We start from the raw sequence: 10,798 nt of genomic DNA, 5'->3' as shown, positions 1-10,798 counted from the left end.
ACTCATTACCAACCCAACTGCCTCCAGCATCCACTCCCACTCTGATCCTCACAGAACTCAGGCTACTGTCACTTCATGCACTCATTAGTGTGTTTTTCTCTACCAGAATCTGTTCCAACGATAACAAAACTTGTTTTCCTTGTTTGCTGCTACTCTTTGGGGTTATGGCTGGCACCCAAAGGTGCAATTTAATAAACCTCTATTGCCTGGAAGGACACATGGATAGAGGGGACAGCTAAAAGGTCAAAGCACACACTGGGAAAGCCAACCAAGAAATACCGGCATCGTCACCTTCCCCAGAGGTGCCAGAAAAGGAAGAGAGACTCAACTTTTCGCTCTGGGGGCTGTGGAACCGGCCACCTTGGCGTTTAGCTGTTTATTCCAACTGGCTGAAAAAAATAAACTAGATTCATGATCGTTTAAAACAATTCCTTTGATTGGAATCTCATCAAGAGCCCAGTATGTAAAACCTGATAGCCAAAAGCAGATTTATTATTATAGCTTAGTCTCAAAAAAATAAAAGTTAAAAACTTATCCAGTGGTTATGAGGAGTCTAGGAAAACCTGGCCTAGCAATGCTAGTTTAGAGGTGAAGGGCTGGCTGGGGCAGCTGAGAAGTGGGGTTCTCTGCTTAGCAGGCTGCTTCCCTCTGGGCTGGTCATGGTTTTCAGGTGAGGAGAGCGTGCCTGGCTCTGCTGGGGGCTCCCAGGGTCCTGAGCGCATTGTCTTTCTCCGAGCTCTCGACCGGCTCTCTTTGAGAGAGTAGAACTCCCTCATCAAGTCCTCCACTTCCCACTGCTCCTCCTTCAGCCGCCGGCAACAGTGCAAGGCGGCAGGGTCAATGGGGTGAGCTTCGGTGTTGAAGATGTAGCCCCCAGCCCCCAGGATGCATTCCCCATGGGGGGTCATCACAGAGTCAAAGGTGGAGCCGTTGTTATGGATGAAATTGTTTGGGTGGAACAGAAGGTAGAGGTATTTCACAGTCTCGGCCAGGAAGAATGACTCCATGCGGTTGTCCAGCTTGTGGTCCCGGAGGTCCTTGATCTGCCACAGGAGAGGAAAGAAGCAAGTCTGAACAGACCATGGTTTGGGAGTCAGGGTCAGGCAGCCCCCTTCAGAAACTGCTCAGCCACTAAATAGCTGAGGGCCTTTGGGTGAATCACGTCTTTGAGCTTCACCCTTCCCAAGCCACCACCACCTCTCACCTGAATAATGACACACTGCTTCTGCGTCTGTCCTTCCCCTATGGCACACTTAGACTGCAGGTCTTATGTGTCACTTCTCTTAACTCTGGGACACCTCATTGCACACAGGCTGAGATCTGAGTCTGTCGGATCCTCCAGGACCTAGTCCCTGCTCCCTCTCTGCCCTCGTTTCTTCCTACCTGGATCCTTTACTTGCAGCTCCAGGCTCAAATCACTCTCACCTGAGGGTCTTTGTGAAGGTTTTTAAACACGTATCTAAGGAAGTAAGGGAGCAGCTATGAGGCTGATAGGGGAACAAAAAAAGACGTGCCTCTGCCTCCGTCCCTGCCTCTGCCTCCGTCCCTGCCTCTCTGCTCCTCACATCCTCTTTGAACTCTCTGAACTCTTGTGTGGTCTCTTTAGCCCTTTGTAGCCATTCTACCACCGATTCACATTTATACAGACACATGGATGATAGACAGAGATAGATGTAAGTCCTGCATGATGTATAATGCATAATCCGAGGATTAATATCATTGTTAAAGACTGGAATGGAGTCTGGAAAGACTGGAAAGACAAAGAACTTGTGTTTGCCAATGGACAGCTATCAGGGGAAACTGGGACTACTTGGCAAACCGCAACAACAAACCAATGTAGCTTATGAATTTATTATTAGATAAATCCTGATGCTGTGGAAAGGTATCAGTGTGCCCATCTGTTTCCAACACAGTCCTTACGACAAAAGTGACACACCCTCCTGACCTGACCCTTCCTCACGAGTGTCAGGTTTGGACTACTGTGCATAGCTAAGGGTTGGCTGTAGAAACAGAAGCTCCCAGGCCGAGAGGAGTGGGATAATCCACTACAGATGCTTACTTTTAGCTTCTTAGATTTTCCAGTACATTTAACCAAAAGGAATTCTCAGTGGACATTTGGATTACACAACACTATGACTCAAGTATGGACTCAATCAAAGACCAAGTCAGGTTTTCTTCCCTGTTTGACACAGATTGAAGGGCTGTTCCCATCATGCACCTTGAGAGACTTCCCAGTGGCCTCCTTTTCATGGAAATGAGCTTAGCTTTCTCAGTGGACTTATTGCTTTGGTTTTTCAGAGAACTGAACACACTGGAAGCCAAAACAAACCACCGCTTTACTACCCCGTTCACTACAGGTCTTCTCCAGCACAGCTGTGTGAGTGTCCAGGGCACATCAGGCCCTACGCTCAATCTTCAGCACAAGAAAGGAAAAGGGTCTATCCATACCTTACTTATAAAGTACCAACACATCCCAAAATTGTGCAGAACTTTTGCTTTGAATTCCACATCCCAATACAAACTCTGTAACTCTTAGGAAACACACAGCTCATTCTCTTAGCCGTCTGCCTCTGTGTTGAAGGGGCTGTCTGCACCTTGCCTGTTGGGTCTATGAGGATGTCGGCTTCTGTCATGGAGCAGTTAGTATGCTATTTCTACTGTACCAATCAGATCATGGCATCGCTCTGCTGCAGACCCCACCCCAAATCCCACTCTCTCCTGAGCCTACAAAGGCCCCGCATCATCCACCTCTGCCCTTTCTGTGTCCTCTCTACCCTTCCTCCTTGCTCGCTCTCCTTACTCCAACCACACTGGTTTTCTTTCTATCTCTCATACACATTTTTATTATTTTTCCAACTAAAATGTAAGCTCCTGAGAGCAAGGGTCCGGGTCTGCCTGTCTCTACCTGGCCTGGAACAGGGCCTGGCACACGCCAGTCACATGTAAATACCCATGGGGACGTAGAACTGCTTACTAAGGAGGCCATGCTTGATGAACACAGGACTACGGGACTCCAGATTTCATCTCTTAAAATTTATTTTAAAAGCCCTCAGACAAAATTTTCTACAAACCCCACTTTGCAAAGCATATATTCTGAGAGATGAGGACCACTGGTGCTGAGAGCTTAGGGTCTAATCCACCTTGGCAGCTAGTCCCACGGCATTTGTGAGACTCCATTTCGGTTAACTGTGACAATCCCAGTAACTATAATAATGTGGACTTGCTTTATAAACTGGGCCGCCCTGCCCTGAGGCCCACAGAAAGGCCACAGTTAGGATGTTTATCAGTCACTCAACATTTTCGGACTGTGTGCTCACTGCTTACCCCTAGCAATGACAAGCTACAGGCCAAAAAGAAACTTTTCAGCCTTCTTCCATGCTCCCGCCCTTGTGCCCTATAACTACACCAGCCTGTAAGAGGATGCTGGACTCTTAACTCTTGCAGAGCCTGCAGTTCTTTCCCCAGAAGGCCTTTCTGCCTGCCTGAGTCACTCTACCCTGGCCTGTCTTTCCTGACCTTTCACCCTTCAGTAGAGGCCTTCGGCAAGCCTCTCTGTTCACAGTGTACAGCCGCTCCCCTCTGGTGCTAACACTCCAGTGCTCCCAGCCACCACCATAGCTTGTGAGTGGCAAGAGGCCCCCAAACACTCACGGTTGCAAATCCGCACTCCACCTTGCTGATTTTCTCAATGGACTCCACCGCGTCTCTCCCGAGTTCTAGGAGAGTGGGATCCCCTGTGGCACGGTAGAGGTACATTGCACTCTCGATGAGCTCTGTAAAGACAAGCAGACCTCAGTGGCTGAGCAGGCATGGCATGGGGCCCACTCAGGAAAAGGACTTCCCCTCCACTGCCGGTCTGCAGAGCCCCGCTGGAGAGAATCATAGCACAGCTTTTGGGACTACTTGGCAAACTGCAACCAACAAAACCATTGTAGCTTATGGATTTATTATTAAATAAGTTCTGGCATGGTGGAGAGACTGGCGGTGTCCATGGTGAGTTTTCAGAGCCACAATGCACAAACCCTGAAGCTCCGCTGAACCCAGCAGACTCCCATCCCCCAGAGAAAGAGGCAGCCGGCTCTGGGGCAGAAAAGGTAGCGGAGGTTGTGGCCTGATCTGCAACATCTGTTCTCTCCCTGATGTCTGCAGCGTCCGTGGCTGTCTGACTCGCAACTATTCCCAGAAAGCATGTGATAAGAACAACCATGGAACACAATACTATGAAGGAGGACGTGTCCAACACATGCAGGGTCCTGGCTACGATTCCCAGCACCACAAGAAAAGAAAAAAATATTAATTAAAAAAAGCTGGGTGTGGTGGCACACACCTAAAAATCCCAGCTCCTGGAAAATGAGGCAGGAGGATCAAAAGTTCTAAGTCACCCTCATCAGTACAGTGAGTTCAAAGCTAGCCTGGGCTACATGAGAAGGTGCTTCAGATGCTCTGAAGGGCCCTATTCTCCACCACAGCTGGATGTTCAGCCAGGGGCTCTTTCCTAAGCCAGATATTGGCCAACAGGAGTGGGCCCAGGTGAGATTATTTACCATTAAAAAGAAGAAAATATGTATTGCTTTTAAATACACGAATTTTTATCGGGAAAAATGATTCTGTGCTGTTGATGGCCTTGGTGGGCAGAAGTGACAGCTCATCATTTTTTCTTTTTCTTTTCTTTAAATTATTCTGGGATAGGTTCTCTCTATGCAGTTCTAGCTGTTCTTGAACTCACTTTGTAGATCAGGCTGGCCCTTAACTTACAGAGATTCACCTGCCTCTGCCTCCTGAGTGCTGGGATTAAAGGTGTGTGCCACCACCGCCCAGCTTCATTATGTTTTCTACTTCAGCACCAACTGCTTCTCAAATCAAAGAATTTCTCTCTTCCCTGACATCTCTCCTGAGCTTCTTTCCTGGCTCTCTCCCTTCCGGTGGGAACTCTAGCTCCGACTTCTTTACTCATCTACCCATTTCTGTAGTGTGGGGAGCAGAGCCAGGGCCTTGCACATGCTAGGTCCCCACACAGAGCCACAGGCACCCCACCAGAGCTGTGTCCACAGGCACCCCACCAGAGCTGTGTCCACAGACACCCCACGAGAGCTGTGTCTGTAGGCACACCCCCTACCACTGAGCCTCATTTACTCTTATTTTGGAGAACAAGTCTCCGCCCATCTCCTCAGATCTCTCTCCCTTCCCTCCCCTCATCCCACAGGCCTCTAAACAAGTGCTAACCCAACTGCTCGCATTCTAGGGTGCATTCCAGGGCAGACAACACACGCAGAAAAGACAGTGTTCTCGTGGGAGGCCTCCCTCAGCTGTCAGCCGCTGGCTGGGTCAAGGCCAACTTTTTCTTTTCCACACGTGGGCTTAGTGTGTGAGCCAGTGCTTTGCTTTATGCCCCTCCCCCTCAACTCTGAAGGACAGTCCAGGGAGGTAAAGGCCCTTATAAAGGACTTTAGGCTAGGTTCTGTAACTGTCATCAACGGCTCAGACCAGCTGAGAGGTAGTGGCACACGCCTTTAATCTCAGCACTCAGAAGGGAGAGGCAGGTGGATCTCTGTAAGTTAAGGGCCAGCCTGGTCTACAGAGTGAGTTCCAGGATGACTGACTCCATAGTTACTGGGAAACCCTGTTTTGGACAAAAAAAAAAAAAAAAAAAAAAAAAAAAAAAGACTCCCACCAGACCCATGCACTAGCAAGTGTAGCTACAGAATAGCATCTTATCTCTCCTACCTATTGTGTGGGGGGAAGGAAGGGTGACTGAACTCGGCACTCCTAGAATTCCTGGCAGTGATGTGTTTCTCTCTAGAACCTTCCTGCCAGCCAGCCCTGCAGATAGAGCAGGTTGCCTTCAGCAGCAGCAGCTCTCTCTGGTTATAACCAGAAAACCAGTGGCTGTAGGAGGATTTCAATAAGAAGGGCCTCTCTGAAGCCCCAGTGTAGAAAATGCATCTAAATGTTTGGCGTGTAGTCCCAAACTTGAGTTTTATTTTATCTCCTGGTAACAATAAATATGACTGATATTTCCCAGGAGTCTGATATTTCCCAGGAATTTTCTTTAAAAAAAAAAAAAAACAACAACAACAACAAACAAAAGCCATGAGAACAACTGTGTGAGAAACACCACGAGCAGCAGCTCCTGCGGTCCTGGCGTGTGACTGCCGTTTCTCCCCGCCCACGGTCCTACACGCACTAGGGTTAGAAGCACCAATGACTGGGGCAGAGAACACAGAGTGTGGAGGAGTCACTAGGAAGGCCAGGGGGGATGGGCAGAGATTACCATGCTGAGACAACCATAAATACAAACTGACCTACACTAGGCTGTGAGCCCACCTGCCGACTAAGTTCAGCCTCTGACTCCCTTGCCCTTCTAGCCTCACTTTTTAACAACCCTGCAATGAATCAGAAGACATCAGAGCTGAGAAGAAACGTAAGACAGTGGCCAGTTTGTGGCACTCTCCTTGATGCTGAGCTGCCAAGAACAAGTGAATGAAACCTGATGATAGCTTAAGAGCCAAGGTTCTGTCAGTCCGTCCTATAGAAGTGTGCTTTGTCCCTACCACTCACAGAAGGGCCTACAGTCTGTGATGTTCTGGTGGCAGAAGTCCCCAGGACTCAGCCTAGCTGGCATCTCCCTTTTTTGCTCATTTCTCAAGTTGAAAGAACACAGGACTTAGATAGGAAACTTGGGTTCTGGTTCCAGCTCCTAGCTTGGTCAAGCCACTCCAACTACCAGAACTCAGTTCCCATCTTTAGCAGGAAAACCACTAGAAAAGAGAGAAAAGTGGCCTGGGGAGCACCCGTGAAGGGTCAGGTTGTGAAGACTCAGAGCCTGCAGATTGGCCACGGACCAAACACACCGCTTACCTGGTCGAAGTGGATAGCCTTCCCGCTTCTCCACTGTGTATCCCTGAGGAATGTTGTAGAATTCTGGCAGCCCCCCAAATTGCTTCCATACAGTGTAGTAATTGAGGAAGGTCCTCATGGCATTGTCAATGTCCCCAATAAGGCTCTGTGGAAAAGAAATGGTCACCGGGTCAGCAGACTCAGGCATGAGTCCACGGGCAAAACATCACAATCAATCAATCTCAAGCAAGCCTTGGAAGCCAAACGTGCTATTATCGATCCTGAGGTTGATCACCGACTCTGTGCCATCCTGAGCCACTGAGCAAAAGTCTCTGGGACTTATCTGCAAGACAAAGACTCAACACCTATTCATACCTTGTTAAGGACCTGATATTAGGAGAAAGGCTGGCTGTACTAAGGCTCAGAAGGCTCCCACACCTCCAACAGAGAGCCATGCCCACCTCTTCAAGTTTCTTTATGCAGACTTAAGAAAATGCATATGCTGTTTTTTGTTTTGTTTTGTTTTGTTTTATACAGCCTCTTAAACATGCTGCTCTGGCTCTGCACTCTCTGTTTTCATTCAATAATCTGCTGTCTTGGTTTTCTTTCACGTGTACTGAGAACCCTTCTGTTTACACAGCTGCACAGTATCGGTCACCTAGACCAGAACTGAATCCATTCTACAAGAAGACATTTGGCTTGGTTCCAGTCTTTTGCCATTTGCTAAAACAATTAATGCTGCACTAAATAATGCCTATACATCACTTCAAAAATATGAAATGTACCTGTAAGACAAATCTCCAGGAACAGGCTTTGTGGGTCAGAGGATATGCCTACTTAAAGAATCCTTTACTTTCCTTCTTTTCCATCAAGACAGTCTCACCACATGACTCTGTCTATCCTGGAGCTTGCTGTGTAGACGAGGCTGATCTCAGACTCATAGAGAGTCACTCACTTCTACCTCCTAAGTGCTGGATGAAAGTATGCTACCACAGCCAGGTCACTTACTTTTATTTTAAAATCCTACTTATTATTTCTTCTACTGGTTTACTGTAGTACAATAGCAACCTTTATTTCTTTGTGTTTCCTTGACTTTTTATGTGTGTATGTGTGCACAGGTGTGTGTTCCTGTGCCTGTGTGTGTATGTGCATGTGGAAGCCAGCAGACAGAATCAAGTGTTGATTCTTAGAAGATGTCCCCTTGTTTTTTGAGATAGGGTCCCTCACTGGCCTGGAGCTCTTACCAAGTAGGCTAAGTGTAGTAAGTTCCAGGCCAGACAGGACTACATAGTGAGGCTCTCTCAAACAACAAAACAAAACAACAACAGAAATACATTTCCAAAACTCAACTTCCTCAACAGTGTTGTGGGATATTTTATCACACTGTGTAATTGTGATTGGTTTAATAAAAAGCTGAACAGCCAAAAGCTAGGCAGGAGAGGTTAGGTGGGACTTCCAGGCAGAGAGAGGAATCCAGAGGGATGAATCTAGGGGTGCAGGAGATGCCAGCAAGACACCGAGGAAGTCGGATGTTCATTATGGAGGACAGGTAACAATCACATGAAAGAACTTAGATTAATAGAAATGAATAAATTTAAATTCTAAGAGCTAGTGGGATAAGTCTAAGCTAAGGCCAAGTAATCATAATTAATAGAAGTCTCTGTGCTGTTATTTGGGAGCTGCTAGATCAAAAGATAGTTCAACTACACAACACTGTTTCCTGAAAACAGGTTTTGTGTTTATAACACAAAGGTAGACTGTCCGTTCTCACAGCTTCTTAAGTGTCTTTCTCAACACTTGGGTGGCAGAGGCAGAGGGAATCAGAAGTTCAAGGTCATCCCCCATTATGGTAGTGAATTCAAGGCCAGTCTGGGATATGTGAGATCCTGTCTCAAAACAAAACAAAGGCTAACTGCAGGCATCATTTAGATTACAAACTATTTTGGTACAAGAAATATTATGGTACAGGTAAGGGAGAATAGATGAGCTCCAATGCCTCTCCTAAGTATAATTCTACCAGACTGGATCAGGGGGGGAAAAATCAGCACAGTGTAAAGGAGGGAACTTGAAAGAAACACCCAGCGGAAAAGCAGCTCTTGCCAGTGGCCGTTCACTTGGCCGGGAGCACGCCACACATTGCTACAGGCGGCACTTCACCCACAGCCAGCTGGGAGCTCGGTTCCTTAAGGCTCCCTTGGAAGACTTGGTTAGGGAGAACGCACATCTGCCTATCTCACTAAGTTCTTTCTTCTTCCTCACACTGCCTCAGAGCACTCAAACAGGAACTTTTTGATACATTAGAATACACTTGCTTACATCACCACACCACAGAAAAGTGATCGCTCTCCGACAAATCCTACCTGAAGACCAGGCCAGTAGGCCTCCAAGGACTGGAAGACGGGCATGGACACGGTGCCCTTGTACATCTGCACCCACAGGTACCAGTCATCGAAGTGGGTGTAATTCCGAATGGCTTTGTTGTACTCTGCATCATGGGAGAAGAGATAATGGGCACAGGTGACTGAGAGACAGACAAGCCTTGACGACAAAAGTGTACCCTTATACTATGACATGCAGCATGGCCTAGCGTTGTTTGGAACAGACTAGGACACAACGAGGTAAGCACACTAAAAAGGAACAGGGGTTCAAAACTCCATGCTCAGATTCTTTTCTACGAGCTAGCTATGACCTGGGGCAAACTTTCCCCTCTTCAGCCTCAGGTCTATTATATGTTAAACTGGGGAAGTAATATTATAGACCTTGTGAGATTATTCAGTCATTTACTCAGCTAACAAACTGGTATTCAGATATCCATAAGACAAAGCCTCCCCGACAAGGAGCTGGCATAGCAGTGGGAAGCTGAGCTGACATTTATCCTCTAGGATGTGCGTCCAAGATGACTTTAGTTCTGCGTTCACTGCAGAATCTCTGCTGCTAGCACTGTGCGTAATAAATAAACATAATAATAAATGAAGAACCAAATGCAGACACGAATTCATAAGCTATGTCAAAACCTGTAGTGAAGTGAAACAACCCGTGCTCAGAGGTTGGCCCGGGGTTTGTACATCAGTGCCACCCAGCAAAGATGTGCCAAATAAGCCAACAGCAGCTGAGTAACTATTGCTGGGAGCTCAACAGCTGTATGGTAATTATTACCAGGGACCCAAAAGGGTGGTTTTTACTAATCTGGTAACTGTGACCTACTGATATAAAGCACTGGAAGAAGCCAGAGATGAGAAGGCAGAGGGCACACGCCGCCGGTTCTATGCTGAGGAGGAGCACACTACTTCCTGGGCAGGGCATGCAAAGTAGGCTCTGAAGGGAGGATAGAACGTGGTCATATGTAGACAGGCAATAAAAATACTCTAGGAGAAGCGAACACCATGTGAAGTGGCCAAGAAGTAAGGAGTCCAGACCGGAGGGACGCTCATTAAGACACAAGAGGCTAGAAAGCAGGTGAAGCGAAACAATGGGGAAACTCAGAAACCTCAGGAAGTAAACAACTGTGAGGCTTCAAGAAATCCCTGAAATCAACCAGATACACTGGGCCCCTCCCTCACCAAGAATACATAAGCTGTGAGGGCTGCTCAGTGGATTTCTCTCACAAGCTAAGTTGCCTGGAAGGAGTTGCGACTAGCTCCAAGTCACCTGGAAGAAGTAGGGAGCAGCCTAATAGATGCAGAGATCGGCCAAGCTACCTGGAGGGGCTCAGATCTCTCAAGCTGTCTGGAAGAGACTCTCCAATCTGTTTAACTGCTTGTAAATTGTGCAGTATGCTCTAGGTTTCCACGTCACCCACGCTGATTCATTTGGTGATACAGCTATCTTTGAGTCATTTCTGCCTGCACCTCTCACTTATTTCTGCAAGGAACCCCAATAAAACTCTCTGGTTCACTGAACCGGATCTTGATGGTATCTGTACTTTAGTCTGGTATTGGTTCTCTATCTGGGGTGAGGTGTT

The 10,798-nt window shown here is 47.4% G+C and overlaps 1 protein-coding gene across 1 annotated transcript in view; it reads right to left on the bottom strand.

The window, feature by feature from the left end:
- Positions 1–464: 464 nt before the first annotated feature.
- Positions 465–10,798, bottom strand: part of Edem2 (ER degradation enhancing alpha-mannosidase like protein 2) — a 28,511-nt gene continuing 18,177 nt past the window's right edge. Inside the window, exons 8-11 of the mRNA XM_038330130.1 lie at positions 9,198–9,322; positions 6,859–7,003; positions 3,652–3,773; positions 465–1,043 (exon numbers count right to left, since the gene is read on the bottom strand). Coding sequence (XP_038186058.1) covers positions 543–1,043; positions 3,652–3,773; positions 6,859–7,003; positions 9,198–9,322 — 893 coding nt within the window. The 3' untranslated portion in view covers positions 465–542. The remainder of the gene's footprint in view (positions 1,044–3,651; positions 3,774–6,858; positions 7,004–9,197; positions 9,323–10,798) is intronic.

This window comes from Arvicola amphibius, chromosome 5 (assembly GCF_903992535.2).
Source record: "Arvicola amphibius chromosome 5, mArvAmp1.2, whole genome shotgun sequence".
NCBI classification, from domain to species: Eukaryota; Metazoa; Chordata; class Mammalia; order Rodentia; family Cricetidae; genus Arvicola; species Arvicola amphibius.
Note: the sequence above shows the minus strand (reverse complement) of the source record. Positions and strands in the feature narration are given on the sequence as shown.